The sequence below is a fragment of the Hibiscus syriacus genome, unplaced genomic scaffold (assembly GCF_006381635.1).
Source record: "Hibiscus syriacus cultivar Baekdansim isolate YM2019G1 unplaced genomic scaffold, ASM638163v2 tig00012307_pilon, whole genome shotgun sequence".
Classification (NCBI taxonomy): domain Eukaryota; kingdom Viridiplantae; phylum Streptophyta; class Magnoliopsida; order Malvales; family Malvaceae; genus Hibiscus; species Hibiscus syriacus.
In genome coordinates, this window is record NW_024062269.1 from 293,232 (window position 1) to 316,246 (window position 23,015).

At 35.0% G+C, this 23,015-nt stretch overlaps 1 protein-coding gene across 6 annotated transcripts; it reads right to left on the reverse strand.

Annotated features, from left to right (window-relative positions):
• Window positions 1–18,274: 18,274 nt before the first annotated feature.
• On the reverse strand, window positions 18,275–22,046 carry LOC120205170 (zinc finger BED domain-containing protein DAYSLEEPER-like). 6 transcript variants are annotated; one of them, XM_039205087.1, is made up of 6 exons: window positions 21,760–22,046; window positions 21,583–21,642; window positions 21,432–21,489; window positions 20,396–20,617; window positions 19,332–20,215; window positions 18,275–19,198 (listed from the first exon to the last, which is right to left on the reverse strand). In XM_039205087.1, exons 3-6 carry the CDS (start codon window positions 21,469–21,471, stop codon window positions 18,296–18,298), a joined length of 2,049 nt encoding a protein of 682 aa, XP_039061018.1. In that variant the 5' UTR covers window positions 21,472–21,489; window positions 21,583–21,642; window positions 21,760–22,046; the 3' UTR covers window positions 18,275–18,295. The 6 variants fall into 6 exon arrangements, with proteins under 6 accessions (XP_039061018.1, XP_039061015.1, XP_039061017.1 ...); XM_039205084.1 differs by having other exon boundaries at window positions 20,396–20,620; XM_039205086.1 differs by having other exon boundaries at window positions 21,432–21,493; window positions 21,573–21,642.
• Between the last annotated feature and the right edge of the window lie 969 nt (window positions 22,047–23,015).

The following is a 23,015-nucleotide window of genomic DNA, read 5'->3' on the forward strand; positions in this document are numbered from 1 at the left end:
TTTACTTTTTACATCACTTTTTAAATAAAATTTTTACCTTGTTGAGAATTTTTTATTTAAAGAGAGTGGGAAATAAGTACATTGTATTAGGATATATTATTTGTTAAGTTAACCATATGTTTGTTAGGTTAACTGTTTGTTTTTTTCTGTTAGCTTTGGTAGTTAGTTAGCTCATAGTGCTTGTATATAAACATCTTGATATATCACTTTTCTAATATATGAAAGATAAGAATTTCATTCTTTCATTGCTTGCTTGATTCTTATACGGTATCAGAAGTTGTCTCTTTTTCACTCTTCATCATGGCTACTTCGTTGAGTGATAGCTTCGACAATGGGGGTAATCCCTATTATTTGCATCAGTTCGATAATCCCAATGTTGTTTTGGTAACTAAACTGTTATCCAACGACAACTTCCATACCTGGAAACGTTCGGTGGTGCTTGCTCTCTCTGTAAAGAACAAACTCAGATTTGTTGATGGTTCTATTGCAACTCCTGATCCATCCATGGTAGATCAGTTTAATGCTTGGACTCGAGCCAATAATTTGGTGAATTCTTGGATTCTGAATTCAGTTTCCAAAGATATTGTTGTCATCTTGCTTTATCTCACTACAGCGATAGAGATGTGGAAATAATTGATTGATCATTTTCAACAGTCGAATGGACCACTCTTATTTCAGTTAAAGCAACGGTTGTGCGAGCTTGTGCAAGATCAAATGTCAGTGAGTACCTATTATATTCAATTAAAAATCATTTGGGATGAATTATTTTCGCTCAAACAAGTTATGCAGTTGTCTTCATTGTACTTGTGGAGGACTACAACGCATGGTTAATGAGCAACAACAAAAGCATGTCATTTAGTTTTTAATGGGTTTAAATGTGTCTTTTTCTCATGTACGAGGGCAAATTCTTTTTATGGATCATTTACCGCCTAAGAAAATCAAATAAGTGTGCAGACTGCTCATCCCATTTCTGAACATACTTTTGCTCTCAAAACTCAATCTGGTAAACGCAAGAACATGGCTTTGTGCAGTTATTGTAACATTATTGGTCACTGTTGGAAAATCCTTGGTAAGGAGCTAAGGTAGTGCATGTAGACTTGGTTGAAAAGTCGAACCACTATAAATCATTGTGCAATTCTCTATCTTTCAATCTCCTTACTCCCTAAACACAAAAACCGTTCCGACCCCTCCTTGCAAATCGTTCCGGTTATCGATTCGAGCTTCCGAAAATCCCAACAATTGGTATCAGAGACTAACTCGTTAAAAGGCTTAACATTCTTGAGACGATCCTCAAAGAAGCTCTAACAATTTCCAACGCAACCAATAAAGAAATTATTTTTTCCTCTGGTGCTTATTACCTTGAAGATTATCCTATTATGGATTCACAACCGGTCAACAAGCCACCCTCCTTCAATGGAGCAAATTATGCACATTGGAAGAATGAGATGATGCACTTTATTCAATCCTACAATCTAGGAGCTTGGAACTCAATCATGGATGGTTACTTCTCTCCACCCGGCAAGTACAACGATTGGAGTAGATAAGAGCATAAAAATTTCCAGCTTAATTATAAGGCTATACATATTCTATTATGTGCTTTAGGCCCAAATGAATATGGAAGAATCTCATCTTGTTCTATTGCCAAAGAGATTTGAGATAACCTCCAAGTCACTCATGAAGGAACCGATGAAGTGAGGGAATCAAAGAAAAGTCTTCTCAACCAAAACTACGAGAACTTCAAGATGAAACCCGATGAAAACATCAAAGCTATGACGGATAGATTTTCCATGATTGTCAACGGTCTCAAGGGATATGGGTACTGATCACCCATTTGACTAGGTACCGATATCCCTAGGAGGGTACCGATACCCTCCACGGGTTCTGGTTATTAACACCAAAATAACACTCTTTCTCTTAAAACCCTTTCTCCTCTCTTCACGCCGTGCGTCTCCCTTCAAATATCCATTTTGCCAAAATCTTCAAAAACAAGTCAGATCAACTTCAATTTTCAACTCCTAAACCTGCTAACATCATTAATTTCGTGCAAACAACATCAAAATCAACTAAATCTTCACTTTTCAAGAATTTTGCTAAACCCACTATTTTATTGATTTTGAACATAATACTAGTTTTAATTAGTTCTAGGTTGAAATAAACATTGAGCATTGCTTAGATTTTGGTTTAGAACTATAATCTACAACTAATTTAATCAAAAACACAAGATTTTTCAAGATTTTTTTAAAAATTTCGAAATTAAAAAAAAATTGGTTTTGTTTTTAAATTGTAGTTTTTGATTTAATTATGTTGTTTTCATAAAAAAATTTATATATATTGATTTTCAAACCTTGATTTCAAACTCGGTTTTCAAAAATTGCCCATTAGGATTATTTTAGAGAACCTTGAAATAATGAGGACTCATTTGAGTTTTAGGATTGATATTATTGCATACATGTGTTTTAAAATTGCAAGTTAATCTTTTCTATTCTGATTTCCTAAGTAATGTCTCAAAAAAGCCCTAGAACATCCTCTAGTCGTTCAAACCAACTGCCAATCCCACCTCTAAATCCTCCTCCTATCCAACAATTTCCTAATCCCGATGATCATAATATGACTATTCGTGATTCATGCTTCAATGAACCTGGTCGTAGACAAAATCTCTTCTTCAGGTATTCTCAATATTTTGAGTCATACAAAATCTGGGAGGAACGAATCCCATCTCTTCAAGCTATGTTAGAAATAGATTTTAGATATCTTTCTACCCTACGAGAGTGGAAATTTGATAAACTTTTTGAACTTGAACCAATAGTTTATCATCAACTTGTTCGAATATTCTATTCCAATGCCATTTGTGTCCAAAACCAGGATAAAACCGAAACCATAGGAATTAGATCATACCTTCTAGGAAAATTCATCTATATTGACCCGGAATACATAGCTAGTGCATTTGGATTAGATAATGTCGGCTTAGCCAATGAAAAACAAACGTTAGGTCCTCCTTATAAAAGAAAGGAGAGTGCGAGTGTATTAGATCTTCATGATCGTTTTCTTCATCTTATGATCTCTTGGTGGTTTCGACCATCCATAGGAAAATACTCCACTCTTAGAGCCTTAGATCTTTGGTGGATACATTGTATCTAAAACAATAATAAAATAAACATACCTCAGATTATCTTTGTTGAAATTGTTGAAACCGTAAACCTTGTCCCTAATAAGAAATCTGTTCATCTCTAGTTTAAGGTTGTATTCTAAGTAATCTATTTGCCAAAGTCGAGCTTAGGGTAAGCCTTGATGTCGTCTCTCAAAAATTAAATTAACCTCATTTCCTTAACAAAATCGGGATGGATAAAGGATAAGAAAACCGAGAAATGGGTTCGATCTGCTGAGCATACACCAGGAGCTAGTTTTTCAAGAACTCCACGGGCACCGAGAGCGGACGATGATCCCGAACTTCAACAGCTGATGCAAGACATTGACGAAGTTCCCGACGATGAGCCGAAGCAACACGAGGAACAAGCACAACAAGAGGATCAAATGCCTCCATATATTCGATCTTTTATGGAGACATTCGACTTCCGGTATGCATCAATGGATTCACGGTTTACATCCATGGAGTCCCATTTATCTGCTCTGTAGACTCAACAATTGGAGAATCAACAAGAAATTTGGGCTAATCGTGAAGCAATGGATAATCGATTCAATGTTATAGACGATGGACTTGATGCTCTTACACGAGATGTGGACAATATATGGACACATTTATCTCCTCCTGATCCTCCAATGGAGTAGACCTTGCCTAGTTTTGATTTTTTTTTTGCTTTAGATTTAGAACTTTGAATTGATAAACATTTTGATGTGTTTGGATTGACTGTTTGAATTTGTTATGGATGTTGAATGTTTAACTTTTAAATGCTTATATTTATTTGGTTTGGTTTAAGATTATGCATCATTTACATCATTTTAGTTGTATGACCAATTTTGCCATTTCACATTCGTTTATGAATATTGAATTATGAAACTAATGGCTAACATTTCTCTTAATTGTGATCTTAGCAGCTTACACTTTATATTAATCTTTTAGTTGGCTTAAATTTCAAAAACCTTGTTTAAAACCGTTTTTTATAATCTTTTTGATTTAACAAAAAGGAGGAGAAGTTGTATTAGAGTAAGGGGGAGTAATTTCAAAGCTTGATTTCAAAAATGATTTTCAATTAGAAAATCTTAAAATTATTAAAATGTTTTGTTATATCAAAAAGGAGGAGATTGTTGAAAACATTTTGATGTTTCGATATAACAAATTAAATGTTATTGGATTTCAAGATTTTCTAATCTTTTTCAAATATATATTCGATCAAACTATTAGAATATCAAAATAATTACTCCAAGTTTTTCAAATGTCTAGTTCAATCCTTACTCAGGTGTAAAAATGTGTTTTAATCTTTTAAACAATTTTACAAAGTATTTTGAGTCTTAATCGAGCCAAAAGTATTTTCTTAATAAATCTTAAACCGAAATAACATATTGCTCAGAGGGTACCGATACCCCCATGTAAGACTTGACTCTGAGAAATAACAAATTGCTCGTAGGGTACCGATACCCCCCATGAGGTCTTGATACCCCCTATCTTATAATGATCGAAATATTTGAATTTTACACAGCATGGTACCGATACCCTCCCAACGCTCTAAGCTATTTTATTAATTGTTTTCACACACTAACGACTCTATTAACTCCACTAATGATCCCCAACGTTCAAAAATGATCCAAGGAGTATTTAAACAACCTTAGAAGCCATTGATCAACAATGATCATCAAGAATCAAAAGAGAATCAAAGAGAAAGCATCAAACCTCAAGTTTGAGCATTTTCAAGCCTATTTCATTCACTATTCATTTTTGCTTTCAAGAACACTCATTGTGCTCAATTGTATTATTTGTGAGTGTTTTCTTTGTTCTAGAATTGTGCAAACATCTTTCCTTGTGAGGATTTTATTGTAAGTTTGCAAATTTTGTATTGTTCTCTTTGGGAGAGAGTGTTCTCAAGAATTTGGAGTATAATTCTTGAGAGATTTGTAAGGTTATTCTTTGTCCTCAAAAGAAAGACAAATTAGTGAATTTGTGGAAAATCCTTAGTGTGGATAGCTAAGGTAATGGACGTAGACTTTAGTTGAGAAAGTCAAACCACTCTAAATCGTTGTACAAATATTTTCAATTTTCTGCAAAAGCTTTCACCGAAATTTTTATTGCCAATTCACCCCCTCTTTGCCTATTCCGATTATCGATTAACTCAACAGTCACACAAAAGATAGATGTTACAAATTGCATGGCTATCCACTGGGTTATAATTCCAAAAATTCATCTTCAAATTCTTCGACTACTCGTAGTAAAGGTTCTTAGGTGGCTTACGCAAATTTGGTGGTTTCTCAACAAGATTCTTCTTCGATTAATGATGCTTTCACCCCTCAGCAATGCCAACAATTAATTGCTATGCTTACATATCATCTTCAAAATGCTTCATCTTTTGACGTTCTTTCCACGTCCATAAATATTGCTATGCAATTTAAGATTTTATCGCATATGAACAATTTATCTCTTGGAAAGTCGGATTATTGGATTATGGATTTTTGGAGCTTCATGGCATGTCTGTTATTCCAAATTTCTTTTCGAATATTTATTTCCTATCACAAGTTGTTTAGTTACCTTTCCTAATAGGTCTACAATACCAGTCAAATTTGTGGGAACAATCATATTTGCTCCTAATTTTGTTTTGCATGGTGTATTGTTTGTACCAGATTTTCTATTCAATCTACTATCAGTCAGTGCCTTGTTAAGCGATTTTGATTTTGGTGTGTTGTTTTTCAAAACAAATTGTTTTATCCAGGACCTTCATCGAGTGATTGGGAAGAGTGAGATGTTTCAAGGCCTCTACTTCCTACAGATGTCTTCTTGTGCATCTAGTTTTCCTTATAATACTATTTCTAGTGATTCGTTCATTGCTTGGCATAATAAACTAGGTCATCCTAGTTCCCATGTTTTGCATCTTCTTAAAGATGTTTTATCTCTAAAAACTGTAAATGCGAGAGATCCTTGTCAAGCTTGCCCATTGGCTAAGCAACAAAGATTATTTTTTCCTATTTTATGTTCCCATGCTAAGAAACCTTTTGAACTAATTCATTGTGACATATGAGGACCTTATAAGCATAAAACACATTCGAATCAGACTTTGTTTCTTACTTTGGTCGATGATTTTTCGAGATCTACTTGGGTTTATTTGTTGCAACACAAATCCGATGTTAGTTTGATAATACCTGATTTTATTTATATGGCAAAACAACAATTTGGTTTTGATATTAAGCGTTTTAGGTCTGATAATGCACCCGAGTTCAAATTTGCTAAGTTGTTTGCTAGTTTGGGAATAGTTCATCAATTCTCTTGTGTAGAAACACCTCAACAGAATTTTGTGGTTCAGAGGAAACACTATAATTTGTTGTCTATTGCTAAAGCTTTGTATCTTCAGCCAAAAATGTCAATTAAATTCTGGGGTGATTGCCTGTTAACCGCTACATACTTGATTAATTGACTTCCTTCACCTGTTCTTGAAAATAAGTCTCCTTACGAGTTTTTATATGGTCATTAACTGGATTTTGTTCGTTTGAAAGCTTTTAGATGCATTTGTTTTGTTTCCACATTGAAATCACATAAAGATAAATTCTCTCCTCGTGCTTTACCTGCTTTGTTTCTTGGATATCCTCATGGTGTAAAGAGGTATCAAGTTTATGTGCTATAAACTCAGAAGTTTATGCTTTCTCGCAATGTGGTATTTTATGAGAACATTTTCCATTTCAAAACGTTCAATTGTCTGATCATTTTGTTAATGTTTTTCAGAATTTTTGTTCACCACACATTGTGTGAGATTCGGTTGATCACTCACAGGTTTTCGAAACTTAGCCTACACAGAATGATTCATTATCTGAGAAGCAAACTAATCCTGACATTATTGTGGAGGAACATAATGTTTCGTTTGGTGTTGATGATGTTTCTGGCGAAGCAAGTATTGCAGAGTAAATAATTCCTAATGTGGTTCCATAACCTGTTCGATAATCTTCTCATGTTTCTCAAAAACCATTATACCTTCAACGTTATTATTGTAATAATGCATCATCTCACTGTTATTATCCCATTGAAGATCATTTGCCTTATTCGAGGTTATCTTTTAAGTATAGTGGTTTCGTTGTAAACATTTCTTCTCAATGTGAACCATTATTTTATCACCAGACTGTCAAGTCTTTTATTTAGAGAGATGTTATGGATGATGAACATCGATCTATAGATTATAATGACACTTGGTTCATTGTTCCTTTACCTGAAGGCAAGAATTCTATCAATTGCAAGTGGGTATATCGAATCAAACATAAGGTTGATGAGCCGATTGATAGTTATAAAGCCAAGTTAGCGCCAAGGGTTTTATGCAGGTTAAAGGGATTGATTACAAGGATACATTTTTGCCCGTTGCTAAAATGATTTCTTTTAGGATGTTGCTTTCTCTTACAGCAGTACAAAGGTGGCATTTTCTCCAATTAGATGTCAACAATGATTTTCTAAATGGGGTTCTCGATGAGGAGGTTTACATGAAATTGCCTCTTGGGTATAAACCTGATCTCAAAGGTGGCAACATGGTTTGTAAGCTTCGCAAGTCTATCTACGGGATCAAATAGGCATTCTTGCGGTGGTTCAGTGCTTTTTCGAGTGTCATTCTCAAGCTTGGTTTTCAACAATAACATGTTGAACATTCCTTGTTCACTAAAGGATCTGGTGACGCTTTTGCTACTCTCTTGGTTTATGTGGACGACATTGTAATTGCTGATACAGATTTGCAGTTGCTCCATAGGATTCAAAGTCTTCTACAACAACACTTTAAACTAAATGAGTTAGGCACTTTGCACTATTTTATTGGGTTTAAGTTAGCTCAAAGTGCATATGAAATTTCTTTATCTCAGCGAAAGTATGATTTGCAATTGCTCGAGGATGTTGGATGTTTGGGTGTGAAACCTGTTGATTCTCCCATGGTTCATTCCTTGAAGTTTAGTGATGATGAAGGAGAACTATTGTCTGATCCTCAAGAATATCGCCGGTTAATAGGTTGACTTCTCTACTCAACTAACACTAGGCCCAGCATTGTTAACACGTTGCATTTACTAAGCCAATTCGTATCTTCTCCACGTCTACCTCACATGACAACTTTGAAGCATCTTCTCTCTTATATCAAACAGTCGTCTGGGCTTGGTTTGTTTTTTCCACTTCACTCTAGTGTTCAATTGAGTATTTTTGTTGATTCAGATTATGGTTCTTGTCCGGATACTCGACGTTCTACATCGGCTTTTTTGTGTTTTTTGTGTGTGATAACCTTGTCTCTTGGAAATCGAAAAAGCAAGTCATTGTCAGTCGATCTTCCTGTGAAACAGAATATCGGGCTATGACAGTAGCCACTTCTAAGCTGGTTTGGCTTACTTCTTTGCAGTCATCTTTTCATATCTTCATCGATTATGTACGTTTGTATTGTGATAACCAAGATGTGAATAATTTGGCAACCAGCGAAGTTTTTCACGAACGAACTAAACTTATTGAAGTTGATTGCTACTTTCTACGCAACAAGGTCAAAATTGATTTTTTAAAGCTTTTCCATGTTCGTTCTTCAGATCAGCTAGCTGACATGTTTACAAAGACTCTTCAGGCTCCTATGCATCGGGATTTTATTGTCAAGTTGGGTCTTCTTAATATCCATGCAGTCCCATCTTGAGGGGGGTATTAGGATATATTATTTGTTAAGTTAACCATTTGTTTGTTAAGTTAATTGTTAGTTTGTTTTCTGTTAGCTTTGGTAGTTAGTTAGCTCATAGTACTTGTATATAAACAGCTTGATATATCACTTTTCTAATATATGAAAGACGAGAATTTCATTCTTTCATTGTTTTCTTGATTCTTATCCGAAGCAAGTAAAGTTAAAGCATACAACTTTTTATATTTAAAAATATTATCATATAATTAAATTTATTGAAATATAATTTGAATGTTACGGCTGGAAAAATTATTATGTGTATAGGAACCTGATTTGTTTTAGCTGTTTTTCTTCCCCCCCCCCCCCCAATATTTAGCTGAAGTTTTCGTGGGAGAATATTACTCTAAAGGGTGGCTTTTTAAAGTGGTTTTGATTATCGTCCTCATGAGTTGATGGATTTGGATTTTCATGCTTTTTATCGATTCATTTGCATTAAATTTTAAAAATATAAACCATAAAAGATGTAATAAGTTTTCCCTCCTAAGAACGTGTTTGGAAAAAGTAATGAATTGATGTCAAAACTCTAAGAGAGGAACACATTTTTAATTTTTTTTTATATATATATTTTTTATAAAAGATGATATATGATATAAAATTTTATCAATTTAGTAAATACAAATTCAATCTTTTAAATTTAATTATTTGTTTTAAAAAATCATATATCAACAATCAATTAGCCTAAGACATTAAATCCTTAAGAAAAGTCAGTGGTTAGATTTTGACATTGTGAATGAAACAAATTAGATTAGGTGAGTCACCTTCATTATGAGTCTTGTCGTACCCAACCTAAATTAATCGATCAATAAATAAAATATTAGTATTTTAAAAAAATATAGAAGTGTATAACAGTATGTACCTAGACATGCACAAAGTAAGATAAAAAATCGATCTGGATCGGATAAAAAACGGTTCGGATCCTAACCAATTTGGAGGGCCTGATGGTGTAATCGGTTTCGATTTGAAAAAATTGGTTTTTTAAAAAAATTGGATATAAAAAACCGGTTGGAGATATAAAAATTATAAAAATAAGATTTGAGAGATGTTTAGGTGTTGCGTAATAAGATTTGATAAAGTTGCAATCAACCAAATACATCTCCGACCTATTTATACATGTTTAGGGTGGTAAAATTGTGATTTTTTAAAGAAAAAAAAGGTCAAAAAACGGTTATAAAAATCCTCCAACGGCTAGTTTTTAAAACCTCATACCGGATTTTTTTCAGATAAAAATTAGTTTTTTATCCGTTTTTTCAAACCGATTTTTAATCTAATAAAAAAACCGATCGTCCAATTTTTCTCAAACCGGTTATACTATCCGGTTTTTAAATATCCGATCCGGTTTAAAAAAATCGATTTTTCCCAAATCCAGTTTCGAATATTTTTTATGCAAAATCGAATATTCGAATTTTTTGTGCATCTATGTACCCCAGTTAAGTCCATATCGCATAAATTATGTTTGGCCTACTATTTTGTTTCAAGGTATTTCATTAATAGAATTTTATTTGGATTTTCATTAATGATATTGTATAATTTTTAAAAATATATATATATATTGATTTAAATTTTATAGATACAAATCTTAATCATATAGTATATTTTAATTATCAATACATTATAATACAGCAGTGTGTGAATGATTCATATTTACATCCAAAAAAGTGAAAACCTGAATGGCCATAACACTAGAAGCTATAGGTGAGAAGATGAAGAAAATAACTCCATTTAGACCCAAAGACCAAAGGCTAAGGTGTACAACAGTAAGAGGAAAGTTGTGAGGATAGTGTTTTGCTTTTCCCTAAAACTATCTTCAACGAAGGTACGGGGAAACAAACTAAAACTAAAACGAGTCATCTACTCATGTGAAGCGAAGTACAGCTAGATGTGTATGTGAGGAATCTCAACCCTTTCTCTGTACTCAGATCAGCACCCATTTATGTGAAAATGGTTCGATTCTCAAGTGTTTTAGGGTCCTTTGACTCCATTCCTTCCCTCTCTTTTATGCTCAAGTTTTCATGTCTGTAAAGCTAAAAAGGAAATTTTTACGACACGTTGTCCAATAGCTGGAGAAAGAAACAAAGCCCTAAACCTAACCCGAAACCTGTTATCTTCCACAATTTTCGTCGGTGTCAGGTGAAATGATTTATTGCCCTGAGAAAACACTGTTTTACCCTTGAGATGCCCGTAACTTGTGGGTTTCTGAGAAAGAGGGATTCAAAGAATTCATCAACCCAACTAACCCTTGCTAGCTGGACAAAGAAAGACCAAAACCTAGAACGTTCCATAAAGAGAGAGGAAAAGGGGATTCATCAGCCCACTTCTGGGAAATCCCTAAGAGAGAGAGGAAGGGAAGGAGAAGAAACCCAATAATTGAACTTGAAAAAGCTTGCAAGTTCCATCATCTATGGAACTGGAAAAGACAGGCTAAAAGTTGTTATGTGACGAAAACGCTAGGGAATATTATTTGTCTATGAGTGGCTGGAGCAATTAGAGTAGTGGGGATTTGCAGAAACAGGTAAGAGATATACATGGAAACAAAGACTTGACCCTCTCTCTCTTTCCCTTTCCCTTTCCCTTTCCTTTCTTCTAGTCAAGATGTAACCAGAATAATTGCACTTGGTGTTACGAGTCATTTTCTTCGACAAAAGTACCTAATCCTAATCCATTTGCCACTTCTGAAAATTTTCATTTTTTTAAATCTCTTTTGATATTAGTTATTTAAATTGAATATAGATTATAGGGCATTTTAGAGTTTATGATTCGGATTTTATTTTGATACAAATTATAATTAGGATAAATGAAATAGATTAGATTTTTCATGATGTTTTTATTTTTCTTGTCATTGTCTCTTCAAAAGACATTCGAAACAGTCTTCACTTGCAAGCAGGGCCACAAACATGAGTTCAGTGAACATATACAACAACATGTCTTGTCCTTTGAGTGTTTTCTGAGGTTATCAGTTGAATGGAGTAAATAAATGGAGTCACGACGCTGCCAGCTTTGATACCACAGGAAATGCAATTTATCTTTTTGGTTTAATGCACGTAAATGAGTTTTAATGTTACATTTTAAAAGTTGAGAGTAGAAAACATTTCCTTTAATTGAGGCCTAGATAAAAAGTTGAAGAATCAGGTCCATTTAGAAGCACAACTTTCAGCTCAGCAATCAACGGTGTTAGTAGCAGTCTTGCTCTAAATCCAAATACCACTAATCGCTCGTGTCCTAATATGGTTCCCAGTTGTTTTCCCTAGGCGATAGAAATATACATAGGCTCGGGTTTTTACAAGGACGTTACCACTTAAAACAAATATTTGGACTCTTGAACATATCTGTATGTAGTTTTGTCCCTCCGCCTCGGATCTATCCTCTTTTTAAATAAATAATTCCAATTCAACAATTAATGAAAACAAGCATCAAGATCGCAAGACTAAACTGGAAATAATAAAGCAGTATAATGAAACCAAGGAATTCATGTTGGACGAAACCAAAACAGAGGGATTGAGAAGAAGGAAGATTACCTTAGATCCTTGGACATCTACCCTTCACTTGAAATTGAACTTTGGAAACACCCATACTCCAGAGATAAAAAGAGTGAAGTAAAGGAATTTGTGTTTCATTCTCCTCGTGGCAACTTTACCCCAACATTAATGGAACCTTGTGAGAGTGGTACAACCGTTCTTTTTGACCGTCTGCACTTCACCTTTTGGAGACTCTAGGTTTGCAGAACCCCCAACGCACTGTTGCTGCATTTGCTACAACCCTAAACCCAAAGCCGAAATTAAATCAGACTCTAAAGCCCAAACTAAATCAAACATGAGTAGAGGGTGAAATGTAAAACCAGATCAGCAACGGGCGAGGATAAAATCAAATGAGTCCACCAAATCTCGCAAAATCTGTACCCAACTGCTTCAAATCTTAACGACCACGCTAGGCTAGCTTAGCCTCAGCCATTGTTTTAAGTTTTCAACTGTAACAAACACACGTGCTCACATCTCTCATGTATGTCTTGTTTCAAAACTGAACCAGCTTTTCTCTTTCTTCTTTTATGTATGATCTTGGTCAAAACACACAGTTGCTATGATTTGAAAAAATTATGGATATAGAGGAAATTTCAACAATGCATGCTACACAATAAAGTGCACCGTTCATTTTATAGTTTAAAATTTCCAAAGGGTCACTAAACAATGTTAAAATCATTTTTTTAACATTAAACTTTTAAAAATTATATGATATACATTAAATTTTAAATTTTGTTACAAATTGGATATTGCATCTTCATCTATCATTAAAAGGGTAACGTGACATGTTAAATTAAAAAATATATTTTTCACCCCTCAATTACACTTAAAATTTTGTTTTTATATTTTTTTAATATTTCTAAGTAATAATTCTAAAAAATTTCTAATATATTTATATATTCACAATTTTTTTTAAAAAATATTTTTAAAAAATTCATCAAATTATTTTATAATTAATTTTTTTTATTTAATTATGATTATATTTGTAAAATTTATAATTTATAATTTTTGAGATCCAACAATTTAATTATAAAAAAACGAAATCAATCTATATCTACTAATCAATTCATTAGTAACAGATGAATAAAATTCTATAAATTATATCTAAACTAGATATAAGTTGTCAAGATGTTTTTACATAGAGTGTCCTATTACAATACATTACTATCCAACATAATAATAATAATAATAATAATAATAATAATAATAATAATAATAAGTCCCTCACGTTCATCTTGATTCCTTCTATTGATATAAAACAAAGTCAACTAAATACATATGCTATGGCAAAGGGGTCGGCTGATACAAAGACAACTTTCCAACAGCTTAAAGTTTGAGTAAAACATTTGGAGAAATTTTCTGTGAAAATAAGCTGACTTTATAATTAACAAAATGGAGTCATGTGTTAAACATATATATGCAGAGCCAGAGCCGCGTAACGTGTTAGTGGATAAAACATCCCTAATAGATTAATTAATAAAATGCAAAGGAAGTTTGATTGGTAGAAGCAAAATGCATCTGCCATTTCCTCTCCAATAAAGTAGCATTGAAGCAACCCAATGTCTCTAAAACCCCATCTCTGCCCACCACATGCAACCATGACCAATGGCGCTCAGCCAACTACATCTTTAATTTCACTACCATTCTTTCTCTCTCTTTCTTGCCTTTTTTCTTTCTCAATTGCAACTCGTTCGACGACGTTAATAATAGAAGCCACACTTTGAGCACCAACAGGAAAATCTTGGCTACCAAATTCGATTTCGCTCCATTCCTACATCATCATCATCGCCATCCCAAACCTTCCGGTAACGAGATCGATCCTCGTTACGGTGTGGGAAAACGCCTTGTTCCTACCGGTCCAAATCCCTTGCACCATTGAGGTTTCCCTTCTTTCTTATTTATTTTCCTCTCACGTAATGAAATTTATTTGTTGACTGTTCAAAATTCTTTGAAATGATCATAATTCAGATATAGTACTGGGATCTCTCATTTATTTATTTTATTATTTTAAATTTGGGATATTCATGCGTATTGTTACAGTTTTAGTTCGAGGATTAGCATGAAAATAATATATTGTTTCTTGTAACACTTTATTCCGTGCTGTTGAGAAATAACCGGAGGAAGAAGAGTAGCGGTGACGGCACGGCACATCACGGGAAGCGTAATTTTAGCAACTTTGCCCATAATAATTCTGCATATTGTTTAATTAAGATTAGTTACAATAGGAGCTCTGAAAATACTTTACTACAAATAGTTGACTTTGGGAGAGATCTATAAATATTAGTAGTTTGTAATTAATTGCCATTTCGATCGGAATGATAGTTAAAGAATAAAAAAATAAAATTATTTTATGTTAATATTTATTAAAGAATACAAAAATTAAAATTATTTTATGTCAATATGTATATGATTTTATAATTAAATATTATCTACTAATACTTTAAGTTTTTGTCAAATAGAGACTCGTCCATGTTATTGATTTGTTAATTATCCTGAGACTCGAAACCACCTTTTCGTAGACTGTTCATTAGCAGATCGCTTATAGAATATTATTTTGAATGTGAATGGAATGAACGCATCACATTTGACATGGAATGACATGGTTTATAGAGCAATCACTTCATGGAAAGGGAAGTCTCTCATTACCTCTATTTTGAAGATTGCTTAGTCTGATTTCATCTATTCTATATGGAAGGAAAGAAACCAAAGAATTTTTCAAGCTCGGTCTAGATCTGCTGAACAACTTTTTACTGAAATTTATGAGGTTGTCTGATTAAGTCTCAAGGGAAAAAATATCAATAGGATTGATAGCACTAATATTTCCTTGTATAATGCTTGGGGCTTATAGTTTTTGTACCAATCATTGTTTTGTTTAGGTTGTGCACTGTTAATTTTATGTTCTGATTGGTTGATTGGTTTGTAGCAAAAATTTGCTAATTTGGATAATAAAAAATCTGAATTATCTAAAAAAAACTGAATAATGAAAATATAAGTAATTATATAAGAAATTCAAAAAAAATATATAAGATATACAAAATTACATTGTTGTTGATAGTGAAAATAAGTATCATCAATATTAATATAATAATAAAATATGATAATAATTAATTTTATCATAGTTCAAACACAATGTATCTGAAGTGATTACAAACACCTATTAATATAAGATCTTGCCTTGCATGTAGGTATAAATTGGTGCAAATCTACTCCTGACAGAGTTGTGTGGGTGCACTTGCATGACGTGGATGTGAAATATTTGGACTAATTGGGCCTTCAAGTGTATACGAATATTACACTAATACAATAATGTTTTTCGTGCCTTAAATAAGATGAGAATGTTATGCATTAATGGACCTTTGATTATCGGATATTAGTTGCTTCATTATTCAAACTTTTTAATAGTTAGACACATATTCAAATAATATTTTCTCTACTTTCAAACGTTTTTGTTGATGAAAAGGGCTATATTACAATTCGTTGATCATTGTAGTTATGTTAATGTAATCTTTATCTTATTGTTGTATCTTGGGAGACAATCTATTAATGTTTTTCCAACATCGTAAGGACGGTTATTTGTCATAAAAAATTGTGTAAACATGTCTTAATGAATCCGCTCGTTTCATTCTATGTCTACATATAAGTAAATAATTTATTATTTATTTTTAATTATGTATTTATTATACTTTTATTCAATTTAATAATAATAATATTTTATTATACCTTTTTAAAGGTATCAATTTTTCCACAAAAATGAGTATCGACAATACTTGATGTTTTATTTTAAGCTATAACCTAAAATGTTACATGTTTCAACCTGAAATTTATGTAATTGGTAAGAGAAGTAATTTTTTTATATACATCAAAAGAAGTAAATGGTTATTAATATGACAAGTCGTGATCTACATTAGCATAGATGAATGGTTATTAATCACAATCAACATGAATCTAAAACGAAATGTAAATTGACCTAAACTTAGATCCCAACCAAGCATGGATGAGTTGATATTTTCAAACACATTCAATGCCCGTCGTATCAATCTAAGATTTTAATGTATTTGATAGTTCTACGTGTACACTAACTAGTAGATCTACGTCCACCTCAATAAAATCATTCCCAACTGTCCCCTCCACCTACGAGACTAAAATAATTTTCACTACCTCCTACGCCTCCCTATATATATTCAAAACCCCTCTGAACCCGCCAACTTTTCTTTATAAAGAGAAAAAGAGAGGATCATGGATTCACCGGAACACGGCTCTACCACACCATAGCAACGGTTAACTCTCGCCTTCGTTGTTTCATTCATGGCTCTATGCGCCAAGCACGCCAGCCGAATTCCCAAAAAAGCTGAGGTCAAAGCCTAAAGATCAATTCGGCTTACGTTCCGATTCTCCGAGATTCTTTGCGTCGCCGAAATCTCCTCTAGAATCCCCGAGGCTCTTGACGACGCTGAGCAACAAGGCGGTGAAGTTTGTGCACCGCAAGAGGCACGACAAGGCAGTAGCGGAGGAGGATATCGGTGACGGTGGAGTATGGCAGAGAGCGATCCTGATGGGAGACAAATGTCGGCCATTGGATTTTTCAGGTGTGATTTATTACGATAGCAAAGGGAATCAAGTGGAGGAGTTGCCTTTTCGTTCCCCACGTGCCAGTCCCATGCCTGCTTACCTCAGCCCAAATTAAATGTTTTTGTTAATGCTAAGTATTGTTTTGTGTTAGTCCTAATGTGCTCCTATAGGTGGGTGTTACTTATGCTTCATTTGGTTACCTGCCAAACTGTTAGTTTTTAATACATAAATCATGTATTAGAAGGTAATATATTGGGTCTTATGGCCAAAATCCCATAGAAAACGCAAGAGTTAATTTTGGCTCTAGTTTCCCATTGTTGGTTTGTACAAAGTTATGGAGTTGCACAAAACTAAAGTACATATCTTCTTGGATCTTACAAATCAAGACATCGGGTCTATTGTATCAGAAGTTTCAATTAACAACAAAAACAAAATCAACATTGCTCAAGCACCAGGAGCAGCATCCTTGACGTTGCTTTGCAAGAATCCACCATATTCCCTAGCATTATCCTTAACATGGCTAGCCGTATCATAAATTTTTGTCCGAGCTGAATCAACCCGATCCCACCCAGGCGGGTGCATGCCCCTAAAGTACCGGTACATCCAAGTCGTCCCGGCCACCACAGCGACTCCGAACCGCACGCCGACAAGAACCCGGCGACCGTGAGGAAGAGCAGGAACCAAATGGGGCTTGAAACGATTACAAATGGCATAAAAAAGATGAACCCGAAAACAGTGGCGGTGAGGATTAAGAGGATCGAGGCCGAGACGAAGAAGAGGAGCAAGAAACCGAGGAGTTGAGTGGTGTTTGGTGCGTGGGAGTGGATTTTATGTAGGAATGTGGAGGCAGGGGCGGCGGGGCGGTTAGTTCTCGAGGTTTGCTGGTGCTGGTGGTGGGTTGCGTTGCGGTCCGCCATGGTTTTGGGAAAGTGGGAGGCGGGGAAGATGAGAGAGAGAGATGGTTAAAAGTGATAGAGAATGAGTAGGAGAAAGACTAGGGCTTTTGATATTTGAATGACAAGTGTCGAGAAGTATGTCTATGGCATGCAAGGGAAACACAGGGACATGGAGTTCGAATTTCCGGGGTTCCACTGTATATCCGAATTGAAGATTTTTTCATCATAAATTCCAACTGTCCAACTCCAGATCTATTTTTCCAACGTTCATTTTGATCTAAAAAATAGTCACTTTTATCGAATCAAATCTGGACCCTCAAATTCAGATGGTTTTACCATCATACTACCAACATAGAAGGCTGATGATAAACACTACACATGAGTCTTTTTTCTCAGGTTAGCATTCTCACATTGTGAATTGTACAAAAATACATAATCTTCATATCATACATACAACAATAACAAGGAAATATAACGAAAACTCGGTTCACTTTTGTTTCTTGTAGATACCAGTTGAGCTAATATCAACAGCTGCTGCTGCTGCCATTTCCATCAGTCTCTCGCAATCGATCTCAGTTGACTTGTACTTCAACTTGAGACCTCCCTGAGTCCATGATTTAATACAAAGGATGGCTTGTGTGCTATCATGTGGCATACAAAACCGTTGCTTCCCGATCTCATCGCCTTTACTGTAAAACAGTTCCTTGGGTTTCACTGAAGTTGCTTGGACAGCCAAGAAGTCTCTAGCCATCACAGAGAGCTGAGGGTAACGCATGCTGTTGACCTTCCACCACTCCAAAACATCTATCTTTGTAGGAGCTGGAGACTCGGAAAGATACTGAGTGAGTTCATCGGTGGCATTGCTCATGCTTGCTCTTCGTTTCTTTCGAGCGATTTCCTCTGCAAAAGAAACACTTCCTCCATCTTCAATATCTTGAGTAGAGTATCCACTTCTCGTAGATGAAATATGATTGGTGCAATAATTCCTCACAAAATGGGCTCTTGCTTCCTCTAGATAGTTTTCTGAGTTGAGATTCTCGGGTATGAGTTCACATTTAACTCGGGGATCAAGAATGGCTGTCAAGTAGATGAAAATGTTGCAGACTTGGTTGTTATAACTTCTGAGCTTTTTTGCCATGTCTTCGGCAGCATTCTTTAGCCAATCCGGAAGTTGCCGTGTTGGAATTGTATCAGAAATGTGATCCATGTAGACAATAACCATCCCAATAGTTGGAGGGGTGTCTACACATATCTCATTAACGACTTTGTACAAGGGCTCCAAGCAATTGTGAACAATATTGACAACATTCTTCTCGGCAGCATTCAGCAACATCCTATTGTCCAGCACCTCCTCATTCTTCCTTACAACAGCATCCATCGACCTCCCAGCCTGCTTCAATATTTAAAATATCGAGATCGAATTTTATCATTAGTCACCAAACCCCATACCTGAATTGGAAGAAATGGATTCCGAATGTCTTGAATTGGATTAAAAGTTCTTATACGAAAAGAAAAAAAAGTACCTTCTGTACAAGATCAAGCATTTGGTAACTGCCACTCCACCTTGCTGAAGCATCAAGCGGAAACTGCCAACTTCCTTCTTTGTAAGCTGTTGTAAATTGAATGAAATCCTCTGACATATCCAAGGATGCATTTAACTCTTGTACAAATTCCCTGACCTTGGCAATAACTGGTTTTGTTGTTCTTAATGCGTCATCTATAATCAAACTCAACGTACGAGCAGCACAAGGGATAAAACAGAACGGCCCCATTTTCTGACCATCCAAGTCCTCCTTTAAGGTATGGCAAGCGTGGTTGGCATTTTGACTGTTGTCATGGGTGCATGCGAGGACTTTATTCTCTATATTGTACATCTTAAGAACCTTTATCAGCGAGTGATATATGTCAGAACCCGTACACGGGTAAGATACCTGGCATACATCAAGAAGCACCTTTTGGAAAGACCAGTTTTCGTCAATCCATTGACATGCGACACTCATATAAAATATTTGCTCATACGAAGTCCAAAAATCAAGAGCGATCGAGACCTTGGAAGAGACCTGTTCCAAAGTTGCTCTAACATCTTCTCTCATGCTCCTGAAAACTTCAAGCAATACTGCTTTGTACTTGTCACCTGGCCATAGTTGTATTGATGGGTTCAAAAACTTAAAGGAGTTCGCTAACCACTTTTCCTCTAAAGTCGAAGGAGGAAGAGTAGCTAAAGCAAGCCATTTAATAAGCAACCAGTTCAGATGATCATAGTCAACCTGAGGTGCTCTTGCTTGTGGTTGAGGTTTCATCGTGACAGTGGCGGCAGCTGTGGTGGGCTGTGGTGCTGAGCTAGTGACATTCTCGCCCGTCTTATCATATCCGGGATGCCGATTATTAAGGTGTCTCCCTAAATTGCCTTCACAGTGAAGGTGGATAATCAGATGGATGAAATAAGAATATAGTGAGTGTCATGATCATAGGCTAAAACATGGCAATAAGAAAACTGAAAGATACTGGATAATAAAGTGCCTATGGATCATTTTAAATGAAGCACAAAAAGGTAAAGGGCAAACGGAAACAAGCCCACAGGGCTTACCTGTTGCAGTTGCAATAGAATAGCTCTGTCCACAAAACTTACACCTCCTAGTTTTCCCGTCAGGGGCCGTCTCAAAATACCTAAGGTAAACCGATGTCATTGTCTTCTTCCTGGGTTTTGCCGAAGGTATAACATTTCCCTTCTCTGAAGAACCAAGTACAATATCTATCGGATCCATACTAGGAATGAGCACCATATCCATTGTGGGTTTCGGTTCCATATCTGCTACAAAAAGCAACAATTAAAAATATAATAGACTCGTACAGGAAGCTGTGCTTAAGTTTGAAATCATGATTCCAAAGTGAAATAAACCGATAACAAAATTCAAAGTTTTGAAATTTAAAAAATAAATCAAACATATCCAGCCCAAAAGCACAATAGTGGAGATCAAGTTTTTATCCATTTCAATAATTCGGATATTCCATTTCCCTCGCCTTATGTATCAGAAAGTCTCTTGCACAGTAATACAAAGAAAATTCTCTTCTCTGCATAGTTCTAGTTCTAGTTCTAGTTCAAAGGCCAGTTATAAAGCACCCATATCTAGTACGTCCAAGTAATATAGCTGTAAAACGCATAACACAACAGTATCTCATTTCTAATTATCCAGCAAAACCAAACTGCAACCTCAAAACGCATAACACATGTCTGGTACATTTCTAGACATCGATAGGAGGTTATGACCCACCAGGGTTTCCGAATGTATGGGGAAAACTTAAAAGGGAAAAGAACAGGTCTGTGTTGAACACAACTATATCTGACACTAAGGTCAGAGTTCGAGCAACGTAGCAATAAAAGGTGTAACTCAACAGTATCCCATCACTCAAAAAATCCCAGGAAACCTCACTGTAAACTCCAAACAAAATAAGAGTAAATTTATAATCCGTTGGTAAGGTTCAATGCATGATTATCATGGAGCTTGAATGGATGGCACACCCAAAAACCATCGACATCGATGTGAATTAGACAAATATATCTTATATTAATGTTTGATCACCGGAAATCAATATATGTCCAGCTAAATTACTTTAGTAGATACCTTTGTAACTCTTGAAGGCATTATTTACACTCCACTCCATTTTGCTTCCAGCTCTATCCTACAAGAAAAATGCAATTCTCAAACAAACTTAAATAAGTGCAGGCACAGCAGCTAACACAAAACGCTTCAAGTTCAAGAAAATAAAGCTTACCCCAAAAGTCGTATACAGTGCTAAGACCAGCTGAAATTCAGCTTAATTTGATACCCAAACCTAAAACTAAAACCCCGAAAACAAAAGTAAATTATATTAGAGGCGGTTTAAAAGAATGGGTTTTTGTTTGTTTGTTTCGAAAGAAAAAAGAAGAAGAGATTTGAGTTAGAAAGTAACCTTTATCACAATGAATCTGGGTTATTGTTCTTCACTTAGTTCATCTAAGCTTTGAAATTTGCAGAAATTGGAGGTGAAAGAAGTAAAAGAAGATGAGTCGAAGGGAAAGAGAAAAAGAAGGAAGAAATTGGAGGGAAAGAAAAGAGATCGGCGTAGATCTAAGCTGGATCTAAGCCGATGAAACCAAAGACGGAGAGAAAATAAATAAAAGAAGAATTAAAACAGTGGCTAAATGAAAAAAAGCCGTGGAGCGAGTTGAGTCTGCGACGCGGATGTGGCTGGGCTGGTGGGTGATGAACCCTTTATTAAAAAAGAATATGGAAAAGAAAATGTGGATGTGGCTGGCTGGCTCAAGGTTAGTAACAGTTGCTGAAGCTTAAAGGTTCGGTTTATTGAGCCCAAGCCAGGCTAGGGTTGTTGACTCGCTGGAGGCTTGTCAAAGGTTGTGAGTCTGGCTCAAATCAAACATTCAAATTTTAAGCTTTGCAAACTCTAACTTCAAACAAACTTTTTTAAATATATATATATATATATATATATATATTCAAATATTTTAAATATGTGTCAAATAAATATTTTTTTAAATATAAAAAAAATTCGAAGAAAATACATAAGTGACAATTGATTTTAAACTTATTATAAAAAGTTTATTATCAAGTATCATCTTTTTAATTTTATTTATAAAAAAATCATTGATAATATATTTAATAGTAATATTTAATTATTTTAATTGAATTAATATTATTATTTTTAATTGAGGGTGATATTATAATTTTATTTTTTAAAAAATAAGTACCCACTATAAGCAAAAAATATTAATTTATAATCAAATTTAAATAAAAATAATAATTTACCAAAATATAAACTACAATCTGAACCGGGCATGGACCTATCTTGAGTCATTTGTTGATATTTGTCTTAACTCAAAGCCCAAGAACATTTTCCAGTTTTCTTTTGTGAAAGCACCTGCAGGATCCAACCGCTGCCCGGTCCATTTCCAGCACAAAGCGCTCGTTGCTAGGCCTTCTACAAGTTGAGGTGACCGGAGCCGCTATTACGAGCGCAGAAATGTGGAACTTTATCAGGAAGCGCGATCCGAATATCCATATGAAGCCTCTACTTGAACCACTCCTTCTTTACCGCCATTTTTAAACCCGCGCCGTTGATAGACAAAACGCGTTCCCCACCGGACTTTTCGGTTTTAATCACTTGAAGTCCCCTAAAGGTTTCCAACGCTTCGTCGACGACGCCATTGA